Genomic DNA, 22,150 nt, shown 5'->3' with positions numbered 1-22,150 from the left:
AGAGCTGCCACATGGAATTCCATTTGTTGCCGATGTGGACCTTATTTATTGGAGAATTACAGTAACATACCTGATCTCAACTGCATACAATCAGCCCACAGATAACTGATCAAGTGATGTCGTATATATAATTTTTCGATTCATTGTTTATGCTTTGATCAAATCATTCATATGTCAGTGGCCTAGATATATTATTGGGAAGATAAAGGTTGGTAATTGTTTTCGAAAACAATTATAAAAAATAGTTTTTGAAAACAATTTTTAAAAAACGTTTTTTGATTTTTCATAGGACAAAAGTCTGCTTAGAAATTTAAAATATTTTTAACATATTTTTAAATATGTTTCAAAAATAATTTTTATGTATAATACTTTTATTTTTAATTATTCTATATATTTGTATAATTATTTCTTAAAATAACTTTTAGAAAACAAATGAAAATAATATAAAACAATTAAAAGATGTTCTTAAAAAATACTTTGTTTTCTGTTTTTAAAAATATAAAAGAGAAAACGGTTTTTAATTGTTAAATATATTTTCTTTATTTTTTGTGTGGGAGAATAGAAAATTGTTACCCAAAAACAGTTTCAAACCGGTCCTAAATTTTTGGTAGCTTGCAATTTTCACATACTTTCATATTAAGTTATTGATGTGGTTTACCCAATGGAGAGCTGCCACATAGAATTGCCTTTTTGCTGATGTGGGCCTTATTGATTGGAGATTTACAGTAACATACCTGGTCTCAACTGCATACAATCAGCCCACGGAACACACCAAAAACCTTTTCTCTTCGTCTCAAAAACCCTAGTGTTTCTCCCTGGCGTCTCTTATCTTCAGACAGAGTCTACGCAAGCTGTCAGCAAATGCCCTTCACAAATCTGCTTTGATTCAGAGGTTAGTACGCAAGTTATTCACAAAATTTGATGACTTTGGCTTTGTTTCCCATCGTTCAATTTTCGTTTTCTGCTGTTTTCTGGGGATTTGTGGATTGGCTTAGCCTTTAATTCAAGTTGAATGAGCAAACCAGTTTTCGGCTGTACCAAGCTTATTTCCCGGAAACTGATTCCCCTTCATTTCCCTACCAGCAACCCAACAACATATTAGTGTATCTAGGATGTTGATGGTAGGTATTTGATTGCTGACTGAGAGAAATCAAAACTTAATGAACCCTAGTTTTTGCTTCTGGGAACGAACAGGAGTGTTACTTCCCAATAGGTCTGGATCCAAATTAGGTTCGAGGGGAATATCCTCTTAAGGGTTACCTGCTGTTTCTCATATGGGGAAGTGGCGATTCAGTTTGTCCGTAGTCATTTTATGTTTTCCGGGTACTCACTTTGTCTAGACGAGCTTTGCGGACAGCATGTCATTGACTTTCTATTGATTTTTGGGGATCGAGGGGATTGGGAAATTCTTTGATGAGAGTTTGAACTGTATCTGATGTGTTCGTATTTATGGGTTTTGGCCTGAATCTCATATTGATGTTGTTGTTGTCATTGATTTTTGTTTAATTATTTTCTTGAAAAAAAATTTTCATTTTTTTTTCAATTGTTTTCTGTGTGTTCTGTTGGTTAGGCTTTCAGGTTTTACCAGTTCTAACATGTTCAGTGGTTCTGACTGCTGGTGTATTTCCCTTGTAATTGTTTATATCTCGTGTATTTTTCCTGGTGTAGCAGTATTGGTTATGGTGGTACTGTCTTTTACAGGTTTTTTCAGCTTTCTAGTAACGGGATTGGAGTAGAGATGGAGGGTAGCAAAAGCTTTGCTAGGAGGGACAGGCTTCTTGAGATTGAGGTGAAGGTCCGAAACTGGTGGGAGGAGAAAGATGTTTTTAGAGCTGAAGCTGGTGAAAAACCTCCTGAGCCTGGAGAGAAATTCTTTGGAAATTTTCCGTATCCATATATGAATGGTTTTCTGCATCTTGGACATGCATTCTCACTGTCCAAGCTTGAATTTGCTGCAGCTTTTCATAGGCTGAGAGGTGCTAATGTACTATTGCCTTTTGGTTTCCACTGCACGGGTATGCCCATTAAGGCCTCGGCTGATAAATTGGCACGGGAGATCCAGCAATTTGGGGATCCACCGGTATTTCCTACTGAGGTGGAGGAACAACCTGGGGAAGAACCAGAACCTGAGGATCCCAATGGAGGGGCACCAGCATTGCCTGATAAGTTTAAGGGCAAGAAGTCAAAGGCTGCATCAAAGTCAAGTGGACAAATGTACCAGTGGGAAATAATGCGGAGTTTTGGCCTTTCTGATAGTGAGATTTCGAAGTTCCAAAATCCATATAACTGGTTATCTTTCTTCCCCCCATTGGCCATGGAAGACCTTAAGGCTTTTGGCTTGGGTTGCGACTGGAGACGCTCCTTCATCACTACAGATATGAATCCATACTATGATAATTTCATAAAGTGGCAGATGAGGAAGTTGAAAGCAATAGGTAAGATTGTCAAAGATGTTAGATACACAATCTACTCTCCCTTAGATGGCCAGCCATGTGCAGATCATGACAGGGCATCAGGTGAAGGAGTTCAGCCCCAAGAGTATACACTCATTAAAATGGAAGTAGTTTCACCTTATCCTCCTAAATTGAGCTCTTTGGAGGGCAAAAAGGTGTATTTAGCTGCTGCAACATTGAGGCCTGAGACCATGTACGGCCAAACAAATGCCTGGGTATTGCCTGATGGGAAGTATGGAGCCTTTGAAATCAATGATGATGAAGTGTTTATCATCACTCAAAGAGCAGCTCTTAATCTTGCATATCAGAATTTCTCCAAGGTGCCAGAGAAACCTACTTGCTTAGTTGAGCTAACTGGATATGATCTTATTGGTCTACCCTTAAAGTCCCCTCTTTCATTCAATGAGATCATATATTCTCTACCCATGTTGAGCATCCTAACTGACAAAGGTACAGGGATTGTGACCAGTGTTCCAAGTGATGCTCCTGATGATTACATGGCCCTGCATGATTTGAAATCAAAGCCAGCTTTTAGGGCAAAGTATGGTGTGAAGGATGAATGGATTATGCCCTTTGAGATTATACCTATCATTGACATCCCAGAATACGGAGACAGGTCTGCTGAAAAAGTTTGTAATGATCTGAAGATCAAGAGCCAGAATGAGAAAGAGAAGCTTGCAGAAGCAAAGAGGCTGACATACTTGAGAGGATTTACTGAAGGAACAATGCTTGTTGGAGAATTTGCTGGGAGAAAAGTTCAAGAAGCAAAGCCCTTGATCAGGAGCAAGCTTATAGAGATTGGCCAAGCAATCGTGTATAGTGAACCCGAGAAGCGAGTGATGTCAAGATCAGGGGATGAATGCGTTGTGGCTCTGACTGATCAATGGTACATCATTTATGGGGAACCGGAATGGAAGAAATTGGCTGAGGACTGTTTGTCTAACATGAATCTCTACTCTGATGAGACACGGCATGGCTTTGAGCACACCTTAAGCTGGCTTAACCAGTGGGCTTGCTCACGTTCATTTGGGCTTGGAACTCGTTTTCCTTGGGATGAAGAGTTCCTTGTTGAATCCTTATCCGACTCCACCATTTACATGGCCTATTACACTGTTGCTCATATATTGCAGAATGGAGACTTGTATGGATCCGGAACCTCTTCAGTAAAACCAGAGCAAATGACAGATGAGGTTTGGGATTTTCTCTTCTCTGGTGGACCGTATCCCACCTCATCAGATATCCCTTCATCTATTCTTAATAAGATGAAGCAAGAGTTTGAATATTGGTATCCATTTGATCTTCGTGTCTCTGGGAAAGATCTCATCCAGAATCATTTAACGTTTTGCATCTACAACCATACAGCGATAATGTCCAAAAACCATTGGCCTCGTGGGTTTAGATGCAATGGGCACATCATGCTTAATTCTGAGAAGATGTCCAAGTCTACTGGAAATTTCAGAACTTTGCGTCAGGCAATTGAGGAATTCTCTGCTGATGCAACACGTTTCTCTTTGGCTGATGCTGGGGATGGCGTTGATGATGCAAATTTTGTATTTGAGACAGCTAATGCTGCAATACTGCGGCTCACAAAAGAGCTTTCATGGATGGAGGAAGTTCTGGAGGCTGAAGCATCTTTGAGAACAGGTGCCTTATCTACCTATGCTGACCAGGTGTTTGCAAATGAGATAAATATTGCTGTCACGTTGACTGAGCAGCATTATCGGAACTGCATGTTTCGAGAGGCTCTCAAAACTGGATTTTATGATCTTCAAGCTGCTAGGGATGAGTATAGATTCTCATGTGGTGCTGGGGGCATGAACCATGATTTAGTGTGGCGGTTTATGGATGTGCAGACATGCCTTATCACTCCAATCTGCCCACACTATGCAGAATATGTTCGGAGGGAGATTTTGAAGAAGGATGGGTTTGCGGTGCATGCAGGCTGGCCTACTGCTGATTCACCTGATTTAACCCTCAAGGCAGCCAATAAATATTTGCAAGACTCAATAGTTCTGATGAGGAAGCTGCTTCAAAAGCAAATTCTAGGTTCGAAGAAGGCTAATAAAAAGGGGGCTCCGGTTACTTCCTTGACTGAAAGCAACCTAAAAGGCTTGATTTATGTGAATGAGCAATATGACGGATGGAAAGAAGAGTGCTTGAGAATACTCCAAAGCAAATTTGACAGTAGAAACCGTACTTTTGCAGCAGACAAAGAAATATTGGAGGCATTACAGAGGAGTTCTGTTGGTCAGGCTACAAACTCTAAACAAGTTCAAAAGCTCTGTATGCCTTTCTTGAGGTTTAAGAAGGATGAAGCAGTTGCCCTTGGACCTCAGGCCTTGGATCTGAGGCTACCATTTGGTGAGATTGAGGTCCTTCGCGGGAACTTGGACCTGATTAAGAGACAGCTGGGTCTTGAACAGGTGGAAATTTTGTCTGGTACAGATCCTGATGCTCTTGCTAAAGCTGGTAATCTGGTATCACTGTTAAATCAGAATCCTCCATCTCCCGGAAATCCAACTGCAATCTTCCTGACTATTTGAGGAATTTCTTTGAAGCATCTCAATACATCATAGCTTAACAGGTCTTTGATTATTTATATTTGCATACTATATGCATTTTTGTTTTGGGAATGAACTGTATTTGCTTTAACATGGTTGATAATTTGCTTGTGTTTGGAATTTGAGTGCAAAAGCTTTCTTTCCATCTTTCTTTTTCGCTGTTTTTTTGCTGAGAAATTGAAGGCAAAGAAGAAAAGGTGGTGAGACATGCAACCTCCATTCCAACCCTTGTATTTGTAAGAATGCAAACTTTAATTTGTTTGCCACCATTTATAAGCAATCAATTAGGATTTAAGCTAGAACCTTAGTGTTTTTTCTCATTTTTTATGTCACCTCCCATCACTTGCCCCTCAACCTTCTGGAGATCTCTTTTGTCACTCTTTGCACACAGTGTGAGTGCCTTTAGATAGACACATTGCATCCAAGAAAGGGACTGTACCTGTTTGGTTAAACTGTTCTAGGGACATTCTGTTCTTCCTTGTCATATTTCCCTTATTTTTGCAATGGACTGGAATTACATCAGGCTTCTTGATCTGAAATGAACCCGGTAAAGTCATGCTGCTCCTGCAATGCAATTTATTGAACAATATGGACTGAAATAAAAGATGAATTCAGTATGTAACATAAGAAATTGGAAACCCGAATGGATATTAATTTCATTTCATGTTGCACTCCTATAAAAGAAGTTTTCCTTTTTTATTGCATTCCATTCTGACTGTTGTTGAGGTTCAACAATATTTCTGTTGCTCTACCTTTCGATTGAGTAGAGCATATAAATCTCCACAACTCATTGCTCATTAGATCATTTCGCCTGAAAAAAAAATTACTCAACTTCCCTTACATGGGCAAAAACAGATGAGCAGCAAAAAATTACAAAGGGCAGAAGGGCTTGGCTGAGCCATCCCTGTGACTTGGAATTCTGAAGTGCCTTAACCTCCCTGTTTGTTTTCTCATGTACCCATCACACAAGAATGCTCTGGAAAACTTATCCTCCACCACCCTATTCACATCATGCACAAATACATCAGTCTCTCCATCTTTTCTATTCCTCGCCATCATCCCTGCTGTATATATGGCAGCCATCCTCCCAGGTGCCTCCTCATAGTAACCTGTTGGAGCATCAACCATAATTAAATCCCATTTTATGTCATAAACCTCATTAGGCAAACCCTTCAGGGCAAGTTGGCATGTAGAGTGTCTTATATCACCAACCCCTATGCACTCTGGCCCTTTGCCAACCTCCATGAGATTATCAGCCTGGTTCACTTTGCTATCATACATGACATGATAGGATTCTAACTTGGGGAAACGCTGTCTGATTTGCTCAATCCATGCCTCATCTTCTTCTAGGAAAATTGTACGTCCACCATGGTTGAGTTCCCTCCACATGAGGCTGTCATGACCTAGGCCAAAAACTAAGAAGTTGCATGGGGACTTATTCACTAGAATTTTGGATGTCACTGAGATTTCTTTGAGAGTTTGTTGCGGGGTAATGGTTGAGGTTGTGTAGTGAATGAGGGCTTGAGCTAATGAGGTTGGGATCTTGGTGCAAGTTGGTGAGCAGTTTGCTGCCTTTCCTTCTTTTATGGTATTTGAAACCTTTGGTAAAGAAGTTGGTGATATGGGAGACAGGTCTTCCTGGGGAGATGATAAGCTTGATCTTAATGCAAACAGAAGGAAAAAGGCAAAGAAGATGCCAAGGAGAAGGAGCCTAAGGTTGAGGGCTTGGGATTTAGGCCTCATGTTTCCCTGTGTAAAACTGCTTTGTGGGGATGAGAGTTGGAGAGACTGAACTGCTCCTTTTTTGTATCGTTGGGTATGAAAGTGAAAGAAAAAGATGGAGTTTAGGGTTGTACATAAAGTTATATGTTTTTGAAGAAAGATAGGGGTGTGAGTTGAGGTGAGAGGTGAAGGTTGTGGTTGCTGTAATGCTTGGAAATGAAGCAAAGAAAACTGCATGACTGATGATGACAATAGAGCTAAAAAGAGTTTGGATTAAGCAAAAAGGGTGGTTGGTAGATCTGTAAGTTTGGTAGAGTTCTATGACTTGACATTTAATCTTTTTGGTTACTCATACATTATCAATAGTCTGGTAAGTTGCTATGCATCTTTGGTCAATTTTATTTTTTTTGGTTAGTTTGTCCTACATTGTTCTGCTAAACATCAGGAAATGCAGTTAGACGGTTTTATCAAGCCTCAAAAAGAGGGGTCGTTTTCAGTAAACCCCCTTTCTATATTGTGCTCAAAACCTTGACATCCTTAACCTGGGCCTTTCAGTTACTACATCCGTCACTGAAAAGGAAGGGCTTGGAAAAGGGATGTGAGAAAATGAAAGGGAAAGTCTGAAGTTGGGATCTGGAAAATGAAAATTAACCTGAACACCAGTTTTTCCAGCCTTTGAAACTGACCATGGATGCTAATATTGTGTACACTATGTATGCAACACAGGACGTACTAAAAAACTAATACAATCATTTAACTGTAGAACCTGAATGGTATGCTGATGGCATAACGAGGAGTAGTTTGCTAACAAGCAAGAACAAATCAGTTATATTGATGTATTTCTTGTCAGAAACTGTGTTCTTCTGTGGTTTGAATCACATTGTGGACTGTGCTTATAAATTCATTCAAGCTTGGGAAGGGATGGGCTTAGCCTTTACATCAAATGGGGTGAAAAAAATTGAATGAGCAAACCAGTTTTCAGCTGTACAAAGCATATTTTCCAGCAATTGACTCCCCTTAGCTCCCCCCTTCCAGCAACCAAACAACTGACCAGCGTATCAAGAAGCTCAATAATCACCAGATCATTTTGTATAGTCATTGGCCATGGATTTTATTTGTCCATCTTTCTGAATTGCGTAAAGCTTCTCGGTATGATCCGAGCTTTATGGCATATCTAGGATTTAGATAATAGGTATCTGATCATAAACCCCAAGTTTTTGCTTCTGGTGATGGAAAGGACGATCAGTTCCTAATATGAGAACTGTTCTTCTGGAGCTTCTGGATCCAAATCAAGTTTGCCAGTAATCCCCACTCAAGGGTTACCTGTTGTTTCTCCCATGGGGAAGTAGCGATTCAGTTTGTCCGTTGTCATTGTATGCTTTCTTGGTCTTCACTTTGTCAAGACGAGCTTTGCGGACAGCAAGCTGGATTTGTTTCTCATGCTCTTTGAGCATTTCCTCAAGATTTCCCCCAGGAGGCATCAATGGTCCTGAGTAGTGAATCCGATTCTTCTTTGGGGCGTAACCCTAGGATTCATCACAAACAACGGCAACTGATCAGTACATGACTCCAAAAAAAATTAGTAATTAAAACTTCTAATAGGGTTTTTTAAGGCCAAAATGAGATGCCTAGATAGATGTGACAATAAGATCAACGAAAACCCTCACTCTGTTAGGTGAAAGAAATCTGATTAATTCAATTTTTGATAATTTCTTTACCATTGATGACCCCTTTTCAGAGGGTTGTTCATCCTTCTTGTGAGAAGACTTTGGCCTGTCCAGCAAATGGTGAGACCACTGGTGCTTCTCCGAGGACTCAGCACCACCCAGCTCGTTATATCTGGCATTGCAGCGCTCCTCTGGCCAGTGCCGATTCATTCCATTCTCTCTGTCATTGTCAAACCGTGAAGAGCCTTGGACTGCAACTGACCCAGAAAACATGGACAGTTGGGATCCTCCCCTATGTGAGTAGGATTTCTGTATCCTCAATTCTGCACCATTCCTTGAAGAATTAGACCCACGACCAGGACCCATTTGAGCCTCATCCTCATTCACATCCATGTTTCTTGCAGATCCAAATGCAGTGGGGTGAATTGACTTGCCAGAGTGGGAGAAACCATTCCTTGTTGTCCCTTTGGTAGGCTCAATGGGGAAGCCAGACCCACCATCCTCTTCTGGGATGAACTTTTCGCTTTTGCTTTTGGGGTTTGATTGCTCTCGACGCTTCTGATTTAACCATAAAAACAAAGACAAATTATGAACAAAAAACCCAACGATATACACACATGCAGACACATCAACATGTAAACCTTGTAGGTAGAAAAATACCTGTATGGACACCTGCAACTCAGCATTGGCATCTGGTGCTGGCACTGCTTTAGATTCTCTAGAAACCTTTCTGGTAGACTCGTGTCCACGCCCTTTACTGCCAGCTGCTCTTCGCCTGGTATTTGAATGAACAACAAATGCATAACTCAGTTTCTCCTTTTTTTAAGTGAAAAGAAGGGGAAAAGGGCATGGCAATACTGATAATGCTTGTAAATAAATCAAGATTAAACAATAAAGTTAAGAAATAATCATTTCTACATAAATTTACGATCATGAGATTCCCTCAAATTTGTATAACAATCAGCAAATCTATTTCTTTTTTGCCTTACCTTCTAGCTTCCTCTTCTCGAAGCTTGGCATCGAACTCCTTGCTTGGTGGGTACTTGGGCAAATTTGACGTGTCACAGGGAAGAGGCTTTGTTGTGAAGAACTGCAAAAGAAAACTCAAAGATTAACTTGGGGAATCAATCTTATTGAAACCACAATTTTCAATTTCCAATTAAATATGCATGGAGAGTCTGTTCATTGTCAGTTTTGGCCATTGCTAGCAGATTTTGCAGGTTTCTATACATTTTCATTGCAATCATTCATGAATAAACCACCTTCAGAGAAAAGTACAGAAGCTAGGATCCTCAATCCCAGATCTTGATACAATTTCTATTCATTTTCATCTCCCATACTAAAAGACCATTTATCAGATATATGGTAAAAGCAGTCCCTATTAACATTTTGGGAGAGATTCCAAGGAAGTGGTTCTTGGAAAAAGCTAATTAAAATGGCAGAATCTAAGATAGAATAGGGTCACAACTGTAGAATTTCAAATAACTGAGGATTACCTCATTATGAAGTGCAGAAGAAGCTGATCCCCGGCGCTCAGGCTCTATTGCAAGAAGGACATCCATAAGGGACAAGGCTGGTGAAGGGAAGTCACAAAAAGTTTCAGCAACACAACGCCTGTAAGGATGCTGAGGTTTGAAAATGGTTGCATGTGGAAGTTTTGCTCTCTTCCAATACTCTTCAGAAGGTGAGCCACAGAGTTTGAAGATCCTATGCAGTTGCTCCACCTATAAAATGATGAAATATATCTCAGTAATCAAATTTTTATCTCTTATCCATGCACAAACACATACTGGAATGTGACCTTGGCCAGTGAGTGATACCAAAGTAAAACTACATGAGCATGTATTTTCTTGTGTCCAAAAATCTAGATGACAATGCTTACTAGCAAAGAGACCGGTCCGGCATTTTACATAAAGTTGAAACACATCCTCATGATTATTGATCCAAATAAAGTAACTAGTTCAAAACTTAAAAGAGGACAAAAAATAAGGGAAATCAATTAGCATATCAATCAATATTGCCTGTTGTATGAACTTATTACAGTTGGACGTTCAAACACTCCACAAGGAGGGCTACCCATTGAATGGCCTTTAAAACAAATGGCCAAAGCAGTTATGCTAATTCCTAAAATCCCAGCTGATCAGACCTGTACAAGCCCCTACTCAGGAGAGCTTTGGCCTGCATGCCCACACCTATAATGTGCAGGCACCCAGATGAGCATACACAAAGACAGGGTTGTTGATTAATACTTGTACTTAAATGCAGAAAAAACTGTTCTTAATTGATGAAAGTGATGAAAAAATGTACTCCAAGGAATTCAATACTGTAACAAAGTGAAAAGCACATGGGAAAGTACCTCTGTTCTTCCTTGCATGATGGGCTTTCCTGCATACAGTTCAGCGAGAATGCAACCAGCACTCCACAAATCCACAGCAACTCCATATGATGTAGCACCAAGCAAAAGCTCAGGTGGCCGGTACCACAAAGTAACTACACGACTCGTTAGAGGCTGCTTTTGGTATGGTTGGAAAAATGTCGCCAGCCCAAAATCACCAATCTTGAGATTTCCATTATTATCAATAAGAAGGTTTGAACCCTTGATGTCACGGTGAAGAACCCCACGACTGTGGCAGTGTTCAAGTCCACGAAGTAGCTGTTGCATATAACATTTTATCTGCAATTCCAAAATATTGACTCCCATATAAGAAAAGGAATGGTGAAACACATAATATTTCACTCTGCTTCAATCAATCCACCTAATTCATTTTTCACCATAGGCCTCAATATTCCCACAATGATCTGAGAAGCTTTTAAGATTTACCTAACTCTTTGTGCCAACATACAAACTGGCTTATGGGATCTTATGACAAGCTATTTCAAATTGTGGGTTCAACTCCATCAGACTAATTGCTTTCTTAAGATTGATTACAAATATTATAAACAGATTAAAACTAGAAGGGAAGGAGCCGGTACCTGCGGTTCAGTAAACTTGATCTTGGGTGATGATGCAAGTCCAGCAAGATCATGGTCCATATATTCAAATACAAGATATAAACTACCAGACATCCTTGAAGTGATCAGACCTTCAAGCTTCATGACATTTGGGTGATCAAGCCTACGCAGAATATGGATTTCTCTTGCCATAAACCGAACACTTTCTGGGTCCATGTTTGCAAACCTCACCTTCTTCAATGCAACGGTTTTTCCAGTCTCAAGGTCACGTGCCTTGTACACACTGCTGTAAGTTCCTTGTCCAATCTGCATCACCAGCAAGGTCCATGAAATAATAGAGGAAAATCAATAGAATTAACACCAAATCCTAGATTAAACTTAAATCCTACTTCTAAATGGACTGACAATCAAATCTGAAAGACGGTGCTAGCCAAATTTAAACTAAGTTTCCCGTTCTTCTTTAAGTGTGGATTTAGTTGGCAGTTGTCCAGTTAATGATCCCACAAACAGGCAAAGAATCTAGAGAAGAACTATATGCCAAAGCAATAGGTTCGAAAATCTTCTAGATAAAGATTTGGGTGAAATCGTATGCTCAGGCTCAGACATAGTAGTGTTTGTTAACTAACTTTACACAATAAATGACTATACACAATCTTTGCCTGAAGTACACATAAAGAAAGAGATGAGAATCACAAGTATATGCATCCTGACAAAAGCAATAATTAAAAATCCAAATTATGTGCAATGTGAAGACTTATCAAGGGAACTATAATTCTTCTTTTTCCTGAAATCAAGTCATAGTACAGAGGAATCAGAATCCAGATAAGCAAACAATCATAAGGATACAAAACTGACCTTGTCCAACCTCTCAAATGAGTCAGCCTTTCGGGGCACCCACCCATCGATGGCCTCTGCAGCCACTGCAGTCAGCCAAGATGGCCACCCAGCAGCAGCTTGAGCTGCTTCAACCCCGTTTCCCATGCTGACAATCCTAGTCATCTGGGGTTGTCCAGCATTCATCCCAACTTCCATTGTTGAGGGTTTTTGAACCGCGGCCCTCGTGGAATTGTCAATAGCCATTGATTTCTTCTGCCCCTTATCCCATGAAACTGGGGTGGATGCCGCGTTGTCCTCGGCTGATTGAGTCGGTATCAGCCGGGCGGTTGCATCATTGCTTCCCCCATAACCCTCCACTACAACTCCCTCTCTCCTTGAGGAAGCAACAAGGCGTTTAGACGATTTTTTGCTCAATTCTTTGTCCCTAGCATTCTTCTCAACATACTCGTTGACAGAACTTCCTTTTGAGCAAATGCAGCCCATAATCCTACCTCACAGTTTCTTCTGCTCAGTTCCCTGTATCCAAACAGGAAACTGTCTTCTTCCCAGAGCTCCCAGCACCAAACTCAGTTGTGATTCCGCCAATTCTTGCTACATTAAGCTCAAGATTGAATCAGCATTCCTTCTAAAACCACTAACACTCCGATCATCACAGCTTTTTTCTTACAATTGCTTGTAAATTTGAATTCTTGATATTGATTCTTGGTACAAGCACAGCCACTGATTCAATCAGACACGCCCCAGATCCCCAAATCAACAGAAATCGCTAAAGCCGCACCAGAGATACAAAAAAGACCCCAGATCAACGAACCCAGAGAAAGTTCTTTCACTCAATCAACAAAATCCCAGATCCCCAAACCAAATGAATTCACCAAAAATCAACCCAATTCATCAAACAGACGAGAATGCAGACCCTTCGAGATGACCCAAACCCGGAAAAGCCGAACCCCAGACCGGGAATTCAATGCAAGATTGAACCCTGATCCAGGAGTTCTGGTTTTGGGTCACGAATTTTCCGTGAAACCAATTCTCTGAGACCCAAAAAAATGGAATTTAAAAAGGAGGAAAAAAAGGAAAATATCGTTTTTTCAGTTCTCGAATGTGGGTTGTGAAAGCCAAGAGTGAGTTAGAGAGATTTTCGGATCTGGTAAAGCCCTAGAAATCCGAAGAACCGATTGAAATTTGGAAGGAACAGTGTGGAAGATTTGAACTGAACTCAGAAGAGAGCTCTCCTAACTCTCTCAATCTAGATAGAGAATGTGAGTTCTAGAGATAGAAAGTAGAAAGAGAGAGCGCACACAGAACACGGCTCTCGAGAGAGGGGGGAGTTGTCTGACGAGCGCCGCACGAGCAGAGTGTGGGGTACGCGTCGCGTGACGTGCGCGTGGGGTCAACCTTTTTTTTTTTGAAGTTTTGCCACGTGGCAAATAGGGGTTGTTATTGCAACCAATGGGCCCATTGAAAAGTTCCTAGTACTAGTAGGAGAGAGAGAGAGAGAGAGAGAGAAGGCTGTTCATATGGGCCTCAATAGGGCCGGATTATATTGGGCCTGATCCGACCCGGAATGGGCTCAATGATCTTAGTGGCCTAAAAACACTAAAGTCATTTTTTGTTATCTTAATCTAAAAATTGCATCGACATTATCTCTAAGATATTGGTGACATGGCACCCACAACAACCCTTTTATAATTTTCAAAAATATCATATTAATTTAGTATTAAAAAATTAATATTATTTTTTTTCCATATATTTAGGAACCATCTTCTATCTCAAAAACATAAAATAAATCACAAAACTTGATGACATGGCACCCACAACAACCCTTTTATAATTTTCAAAAATATTATATTAATTTAGTATTAAAAATTAAATATTAATTTTTTCCCCATATATTTAGGAACCATCTTCTATAACAAAAACATAAAATAAATCACAAAAATTGATGACATGGCACCCACAACTAAAATTGATGGCAAAGCATTTGTATTTATCTTAATATGAAATCAATTAAAAATAAATAAATTAAAATGATGCCTTAACTTATAATTGATTGATTTGACATTTAATTACCTCCCATATGAATGCACTTGGGAAAAGGTTGAAGATGGTCTCACATGTGAGGGCAAAATGGGAAAGGGATGTATGGTATATTATAATTTATTAATATGTTAATAAATAAATAAATGAGCAATAAAATAATTTGACTATAAGTTGAAGAAATTGAATATGAAGGCAAGATGTGGGTTGGTTGAAAAAGAGATGAGGTTAGGAGTCGTGAAAAGTTAATTTAAAAAATTATTAAATTATTCCACAAGGCATTTGAGTTCCTTCTTTAAAAATAATAAAAAATAATTAATTTAATTTTGTTATACTCAATATTTTTTGAAATAAAAGTAGCGTTTAAACGTATGTTTGGTAAAATTTAATGATTAAGTTATTATTTGATGATTTAAATTAACTTTAAGTTAAATTATATTTAAGTTATAGACTTTAAATTTATTCTAAATCATTAAATTTACATATTTATTTTTATAAATTATAATTAGGGTGAATAAAGTCGAGTAACAATGGGATTGTGGAATAACAAGAGAGACCGTAAAGGTAATTAGAGTAAATAAAAAAAATAAAATTGTGGACTTAAAAATAAGTTATTTATTTTTACTTATTATTTGAAGTTGTTTTTTACCTTAAGTCATGTCATTAAACTATTTTACTAAACATACTTAATTTATTTAATAAACTTAAATTAAATTATTAAGTCACTTTAAGTTTATAAGTTAGTTTATTAAACATCACTTCAAGTAAGTGATTAATAAAACTTAATATTTATTACTAATGAATTAATTAAATTATTACTTAAAACTTATTTATTTTTTACTTTAATAGTATTAAGATTGTTTGATAAATTCATTAAATTCATATATTTATCGTCGTTAATTTTAATTAATATTTAAAATTTATCGTTAAACATTCATATTTAAAGTATTATAAATAAATAAATTAACTATAAAAATACGAGTTTTGGTTATAAAATAGATACTAAGCCCAAATAAATGGGATAAAAATGATTTGGGACTAAAAATGAATTAAACTATTTTCATTTAGTATATTATATTATTTTTTATTTTAAATTATAATATAAATTATTTAACTAGACATATTTAATTTGTTTAATGATTTTAATTAAATAATTGAATCATATTAAATCATTAATTTGATTTACTAGATATCCCGACTTATTATAACTTTTAATCATACACTCAACATTTTTTATATATAAAAATAAATAAATTTAAACTAGATCGTTTATAGCAAATCATATAAGAAGATGGTTTAAATTTATTTATTTATTTTTCATTTTTCTATCCATTTCCACTGCTTAAATAAAAAGGAGAATTAGTTAAGATTTTATAAAGTGAACTTTTATACTCCATTTAGATCTCAAATAATTCAAGATTAAAAAAGGGAAAAAAAAGACAAAAAAAAAAAAATCTTTATTCAACATGTATGAAAATTTTCATATTTTTTATAATTGTTACTTAATAATAAAGCCCACTAATTATTTTTTTTATTTTATTAAATTTTCAATTTCTTTTACTAATAAATTTTTATTATTAGCTTAAAATTATAAGATAGAAGAATAATTTTTTATTAAGTTTTCAATTTCTTTTACTAATAATTTTTACAATTTTTTTTTCTAAAAATCTCTTAAAATATATTATTCATTAATTTATTTCCAATTAAATTCACTTTATTTATTACCAAATTTTTATACAAAAAAATTATATTAACATCTAGAGATTTTCTTGTAAGTAAGCCTATCATAATAAGGTTATTAATTTATTAATACAAATAAAATAATAATTTAATCTATGAATCAAGTCTGACCGTTGATTTTTACATCTAAAGAAGACTACAGATCATCACAGTTGGAATGAACGGTTCAGATCGAGCCACCAAAAGACCACCAAAAGAATTTCCCAAATTTAAAATTATTTCTAAAAATTTAATCTTATAAATAAATATTTAAAAAAAATATTACCAAATATAACCTTCACTCATGGATGCCCTATAATTTATATATATATAATTAAAATTTAAAATACCATAATTTTAATAATTTTTTTTTTTCATTTTATGTCATATTTAAAATAAAAACCAGTTAAGCTTTATTTTTAATAAATAATTTTCTAATTTTGAAATTATTTTTAGTTTAAAATTTTCGAAAAATAAAGGCGTAAAATATAATAAATTTAGATTTTTTTAAATTCTAAATTCTATATTAAAAATAAAATTATGTCTAATTTTAATGGGCTGGGATCAGGTGTAAGTACACACACGGAACCCCAGCATTTCCATGAATCATCAAGACAAGAGCGGACGGTAGGGATGGACCCAACTGACGAGAAGACCACCAGAGGAATTTCCCGAAATCGCCGCCAGCGAGAAATGCCAGGTAGGCTCGGGGGCTCCCGCAGCGAGGGCTTTTGGACCGAGCCTGGAGGCTCGGAAAACACAGCTGTATCCAGCCTGTCACCAACAAAGTCCCACTCCTTAGTCCTCTATCTACGTTCACAGATCCCCCCGCCCCTCTCTCCTCTCTCTCAGCCTCTCTTTCTTTCTAATTTCTCTCTCTAGATTTCTCCCATTAGGGTTTCTTGATCTCCTCCCTCGTCGCTCGACCTCGCCGGATCACTAGTCTCCGTTTTGTAAGCTCTCGATTGATCTGCTTTTCTCTCAATTTCGTTCTCCTGTTGATGTAATTAGGGTTTCGTTCTTTTGTTGTTTTTTGCTTGCTTGGGATTGTGTGGATCGGCGGAGGTGTTCATGTTGAAATACTAGTTAATTTGTGGTTCGGTTTGTGGTTTGGTGTTTTTTTTTGTTTGGGGGATATTTGTGGTGGAATTTGGAGTTTTTAGGGAGCATTTTGGATCTTGGATGGTTGGATAAGCCTTGGTTAAGCGGGCTTTTTATTTTTTCTTTTTGAATATATGTGCTGGAATTGGTGTATGGGTGATGTTGTGGGAGGATTTTAGTTTGGGTGTGGTTGGTGGGAAAGGAAGGGGTAAGAAAAAAACATTTTGAATCTTGTGTTTTGGGTTGAATGATTGGATTTGGCAGTGATAGGTGTAGGTTGATATTTGGTTTCTTACTTTTTCTTTTTTTGAATTTTTGTGGGGGAATTGGTCTAAAGGTGATTCTTTGGGAGAACGTTTATGTTTCTGGATAAACTGAGGAAAAGAAAAAAAATTTTTGGATCTTGGGTTTTATTTTGAATGGTTGGACTGGGGGGGGGGGGTGCTGTTAAGAGAGGTGTCTTTATTTTCTTAGGGGCCAAACAATGGAAATTGTGGGATTTTGAATTTTTATTTATTTTATTGATTCTGCGTTTGTTTAACAGTCAAGGGGAGCAGATAAGCTAGGAAATGTGAAATAATGATGGATTAATCTTTTGGAGCTTTTCAATTGGAAAGAGGATTTAGAGTTATAAGAGAAATATTAGGGAACAATTGTAATGCTACTAACGGAGGAACATTTTTCAAACAATAGGGAAAAAATGGATATCACTAGATTCACAAGTGTCCTGAAAAGGCCTGATAAAAAGAAGCCATGTATGATTACAGGGAGCACTGTTTGTTGGTTTACTAATACTTTAACTGTTTCACTGCAAACTGTTCTTCCTTTGTAAAGTAGTTTGTGCATAATTTTTGTCATAGTTCATAAAGGTTTTCAATTGGAATTTGACTTATATGTATGACTTTGAGTATTGTGAATAAAACATGAATGATGGTTCATATGGAAACTTGAATGGTAAAGTTAATGGGATTCTATCTTGTGGAATAGTTGAGGATTGATGTCATTATGATAATTTTTTTGCCAAAAAGTATGCCTTCTTTTGTAAAAGATATAAATGGCTTTTCAAAAACATATATGGTATATGATCTGGGACAAATTTTTCTTGATATTTTTGGTTGATATCTCTCATTTGTGACGTCCTAGAGTAGTTTTGAATCATTTGTAAAATTTTATACATTTTTTTCATCATTTTTTTTTTTATAAAATTTCAATGCAGTGGTTGGCACGGAGCGAGAAAAATAAACAAGGGGTTAGGTTGACTTAAGTCTTATCTGTTGTCTGGTACCACCTCTCTATTGCTATCTGTTAACCTGTAGCACATAAGAAAAATGATTGGCCCCTCCATGTATGGTAAATTGAAGGAGTGTTCAAACTGTTGGATTGAATTGATGCTTTTGCCCTCTGCTTTTACTTAAGCTTGTCTGGTGGTGCAAAAATTTGCAAGCCTTGAAAAAGTGCTGCCAAGTGAGGCTAGAGTTTCTGGATTATGCTTGGTATTACTGGATGATCCTATGAGATGGTATTTGAGGCTTACATATTTTCTCATATGGTTTCTTTGAAGTTGTTTTCCCTTAACAAAGTTAATGTCAATGATGGGATTTGATGTTTAATTGCTTAAAAAGTATCACGTTGGAGTATTGTAGATGATGAGCTGATAAACTCCCTTCTTATGCTCTCATCTTTTTATATCCTTTTGGCTCATTATTGAGTTTATTTATATCTGTGCTGTAGGTGGCTGGGCTGGACAATCAAATAAAAGGCTCTTCTGACTGATGTAAGCGCAAACCCCATTCTCAGTATAGTTACTTTCGAGCTGGATAATGCATTTGCCACACCAATTTCTCAACATACAAATGAAGAAAGAGAGAGTTGCACATTAGATGAAACAGGAAGTCACTGCTTCTTGTAGGTTGGTGGAACTGTGATTAGCTGATGGGGGTTTCGCTACATGATTGCTGGATTGTCATCTTGAGTGATTATATATCGTTACGTTGGGTTTGACTCGAGCCATCCAGTATTTTTTGGGGAACTGCTTCTTTAATTCTCGTTTACTTTGAGAAGCAAAGCCCATACATTACTGGAGGAATTTTCTGTATCCATGCTGGCAGAGAGCATGCGTGGAATCTGTGCTTCGGGTAATGCCCCTGACGAGATTAGCTGCCGATGCATTCGGTGTGGTGACAATTTGCCTAGTTTCTCTTTTGACTCTTCTCGGTTTTCTTTGCATCATTTACTCGTGTTACTTCCGCACTCGCATCCATAGCCAAGGTTTCGTTCAACTTGGTTATTTTAGCGGTCCTTGGATTATCCGAATCATATTTATCTTGTTTGCAATCTGGTGGGGTTTTGGTGAGATTATTCGGTTAAGTTTGTTGAGAAGTGAGGGAAGAGTATTGAATGCCCTTAACTTGAAATGGCAGGAAACAGTCTGCAAGTATTACATTGTTTCAAATCTGGGGTTTGCCGAACCTTGCCTGTTCCTCACCCTTGTGTTTCTACTTCGTGCACCCTTACAGAAGATGGAGTCGGGGATTTTAAGCCAGAAATGGAATGGAAAAACAGCTGGTTATGTTTTTCTCTGTTGTCTCCCAGTGTTTGCTCTTCAGCTCATTGTTATTCTAATTGGACCCGACTTTAACAAGGGTAAGAATAATACATTTGAATTGCCGCACTATTTTACAAGCACAGCTGTTCCTTCTAGGATGAAGGATGGTGGTGATGATATTGCGCTCTGCACTTACCCTTTACTGAGTACTATTCTCCTGGGGTTTTTTGCCACTGTCCTAACTACCTATTTGTTCTGGCTTGGGAGGCGGATTTTGAACTTGGTCATCAATAAGGGTTTGCAAAGGAGAGTTTACACATTGATATTCTCGGTGTCAGGTTTTCTTCCGTTAAGGGTTCTTTTGCTTGGTTTATCAGTTCTATATAAGCCAGAGCAGGTTGTGTTTGAAGCACTTGCATTCTTGGCTTTTCTTTCCCTTCTATGTTGTGCTGGGGTGAGCATTTGGATGCTTGTATATTGCCCGGTTGCAGATTCTTTAGCCCTGAGGAGTCTGCTGGATTTGGAGGCTAGGAGAAGGATTAGTGATGACCACAATGAAACCATTTCTCTTATTGCTAACCAGAGCCTTCTTGGGGAAAGTATGGGAGTTAGCCCTGAGAGAAACTCTGATGCCTCAACAAAGCGTGGATCAATTTCTTTTCGAACTGCGGAGAAAGATGGAACCTCAGTGGATACATATGTTGAACTTAGCCTCTTCTCTCCTAGCCGGCATGCAACCCCTCCAGGCTCACCTCGACCTCTTGGCTGGCCAATGGTCCCTCGCGCCCAATTTTATGGACCTTAGAATCAAACAACAAACTGGGAAGTCGTGGTAAAGATTCAGTTTTGTGGTTAAGGAAAAAAACTGTTTGTAAAGGGTTTAGTTTCAATAAGGATCTCTCTATTCTTGGCTTTTTGTTTCTATTTGAGATATGCTGGTTTTGCCTGCTACCACCTGCTTGTTTTGTTTTAATTTACCCTTGGGTGGAATTCACCATCTTTGCTATTTCTTCATTTTCATTCCTGTAACATTTAGGCTTTTTTTGCTTAGAGCTGAGGCCATATCAATCCTTTCGTCAGTTGGGATCTCGATATTTTGTGCTTGTTTTGGTAGAAAAAGAAACTAGGAAGAGATTTTGCATATTTAGCTATAGGAATAGGATAATGTATTTTTTTTTGAAAAATTGTCATGATATAAGATGAGTTTGGCCCACATTCCTACCTCTTTTTTCTGGTTAGAGAAAATACAAGTAGTCAAAGCGTGGAAGGTGGAATTATTAGGCTGAAATCTCGGCTTTCTTGTGAAAGATGGAAGTTTCCTATGAAATTTACTGGGAAACACTTTTGTAGGGAAAATGCAGGAAAATGTGGTCCTGTAGGGGCCTCTGTATTTCTCATGATGGAAAAGTAGACTTTATGGTATCAAACATGGCAGCATGGAAAAGATTCTTCAGGTAAGACAGTGCATCATTGAAAAGTCCCTCTGCATCATCATAATTTTATAGAAGTCTTTTGTTGGTCTTCTTTTTGATTGCTTTTTCCAGGGAAAGGAAAGAAAAAAATTGAAAAGCCAACTTTGGTCTCTGTTCTGGTAGTTAAATGCCCGTGATTTTCCCACATTAAAAATGTCCAGAATTTGTGTTATTCTCTGTTTGAATGACAGGTTCTGAGAATGGCTTGTTGCAAATGATGACTCTCGAGACTAGTATTCAGGTCTGATCTATCCTGATTGAAGATGTATAATGTTCTATTCAAGAATCAGTATCATAACTAATAGTCATGGGAGCACGCACACCATGTTGCGGCCAGGGATTGGTAGGGTGTTAACAATGTTGCTGATAAGGGTAATGTGATGGTCAAAGTTTGAGCCCATGGATTCAAATTTCTAGTTGATTTCTAAATTTCTAATGTAAAGGGCTTGGTATATGATGCCTCAAAAGCCCATGTTTCAAAATCAAACAAAAATAGTTCTAGAAACTTCATGCATAGAAAAATTGAACAAATCGAGAGAGTGAGGCGTGGAGGAGAGGGGCATTTGGTCAATGGCTCGAGAGATGGGAAGGTGCTGGTATGGTGTGCAAGTGATTGGGGGCTGTGTCTCAGGCTCTGTTTGTTTCCTGAGAAAATTGTAAAAATTTTATGGGGGAACTGGAATGATTCCATGGACCTATGTCCCTGCCACCCACCACTTTAAAGGCCGGTATGCCTTTTAACCATTGGTTTGTGTTGATTGGTAATTGAATTTTTATGTAATAAGGGTAATTTAATATTTTAGTTCTGTTTAAAATTTGTTTTAGCCAATTTTCTCAAGAACCAAACAAATGCAGCAGCCAAACGTTGATAGACATTATGAAATTGAAGTTTGCATCATACTTAAATTTTAATTTCAATGTCCATCCAAATAAAAATTATTTTTAAAATATATTTAAAAACATAGAAAATATATTAACGGCATTTTAAGTTTTTAATTAGATTTTTATTTTATAAAATATTAAAAATGATTTTTAAAATTTTTTTCATATTTGTTTTGGAAAATACTTCCCAAATATAACCCAA

At 37.5% G+C, this 22,150-nt stretch overlaps 4 protein-coding genes across 5 annotated transcripts; 2 read left to right on the top strand and 2 right to left on the bottom strand.

Annotated features, from left to right (window-relative positions):
• The first annotated feature begins 784 nt into the window (after window positions 1-784).
• Window positions 785-5,313, top strand: LOC117926898 (leucine--tRNA ligase, cytoplasmic). The gene is made up of 2 exons (XM_034846204.1): window positions 785-892; window positions 1,702-5,313. The coding sequence occupies exon 2, from the start codon at window positions 1,739-1,741 to the stop codon at window positions 4,994-4,996; it is 3,258 nt and encodes a 1,085-aa protein (XP_034702095.1). The 5' UTR covers window positions 785-892; window positions 1,702-1,738; the 3' UTR covers window positions 4,997-5,313.
• A 332-nt stretch (window positions 5,314-5,645) lies between these two features.
• LOC117926900 (glucuronoxylan 4-O-methyltransferase 1-like) lies at window positions 5,646-7,458 on the bottom strand. Its single transcript, XM_034846207.1, has one exon. It carries the CDS (start codon window positions 6,971-6,973, stop codon window positions 5,885-5,887), a length of 1,089 nt encoding a protein of 362 aa, XP_034702098.1. The 5' UTR covers window positions 6,974-7,458; the 3' UTR covers window positions 5,646-5,884.
• An 83-nt stretch (window positions 7,459-7,541) lies between these two features.
• On the bottom strand, window positions 7,542-13,491 carry LOC117926899 (probable serine/threonine-protein kinase At1g09600). Of its 2 annotated transcripts, none has more exons than XM_034846205.1 (8): window positions 12,211-13,491; window positions 11,377-11,661; window positions 10,760-11,077; window positions 9,900-10,127; window positions 9,393-9,493; window positions 9,064-9,178; window positions 8,455-8,961; window positions 7,542-8,262 (listed from the first exon to the last, which is right to left on the bottom strand). In XM_034846205.1, the coding sequence occupies exons 1-8, from the start codon at window positions 12,673-12,675 to the stop codon at window positions 8,056-8,058; spliced, it is 2,226 nt and encodes a 741-aa protein (XP_034702096.1). In that variant the 5' UTR covers window positions 12,676-13,491; the 3' UTR covers window positions 7,542-8,055. The 2 variants fall into 2 exon arrangements, with proteins under 2 accessions (XP_034702096.1, XP_034702097.1); XM_034846206.1 differs by having other exon boundaries at window positions 8,455-8,958.
• A 3,281-nt stretch (window positions 13,492-16,772) lies between these two features.
• LOC117926806 lies at window positions 16,773-20,686 on the top strand. Its single transcript, XM_034846094.1, has 2 exons — window positions 16,773-16,901; window positions 18,781-20,686. Exon 2 carries the CDS (start codon window positions 19,188-19,190, stop codon window positions 20,397-20,399), a length of 1,212 nt encoding a protein of 403 aa, XP_034701985.1. The 5' UTR covers window positions 16,773-16,901; window positions 18,781-19,187; the 3' UTR covers window positions 20,400-20,686.
• The last annotated feature ends 1,464 nt before the right edge of the window (window positions 20,687-22,150 follow it).

The sequence above is a fragment of the Vitis riparia genome, chromosome 12 (genome assembly GCF_004353265.1).
Source record: "Vitis riparia cultivar Riparia Gloire de Montpellier isolate 1030 chromosome 12, EGFV_Vit.rip_1.0, whole genome shotgun sequence".
Lineage (NCBI taxonomy): Eukaryota > Viridiplantae > Streptophyta > Magnoliopsida > Vitales > Vitaceae > Vitis > Vitis riparia.
This window is presented reverse-complemented; position numbering and strand designations above follow the sequence as displayed.

Excerpts from the sequence above, each read along its gene's own strand:
- LOC117926898 (XM_034846204.1), top strand. The coding sequence starts at position 1,739 with ATGGAGGGTAGCAAAAGCTTTGCTAGGAGGGACAGGCTTCTTGAGATT.
- LOC117926900 (XM_034846207.1), bottom strand. The coding sequence starts at position 6,973 with ATGCAGTTTTCTTTGCTTCATTTCCAAGCATTACAGCAACCACAACCT.
- LOC117926899 (XM_034846205.1), bottom strand. The coding sequence starts at position 12,675 with ATGGGCTGCATTTGCTCAAAAGGAAGTTCTGTCAACGAGTATGTTGAG. Across the intron at positions 8,962-9,063 it reads AGTTGCAGGTGTCCATACAG|AAGCGTCGAGAGCAATCAAA; the intron begins GTATTTTTCTAC and ends TGGTTAAATCAG. Across the intron at positions 8,263-8,454 it reads CTGAAAAGGGGTCATCAATG|GGTTACGCCCCAAAGAAGAA; the intron begins GTAAAGAAATTA and ends GATGAATCCTAG.
- LOC117926806 (XM_034846094.1), top strand. The coding sequence starts at position 19,188 with ATGCCCCTGACGAGATTAGCTGCCGATGCATTCGGTGTGGTGACAATT.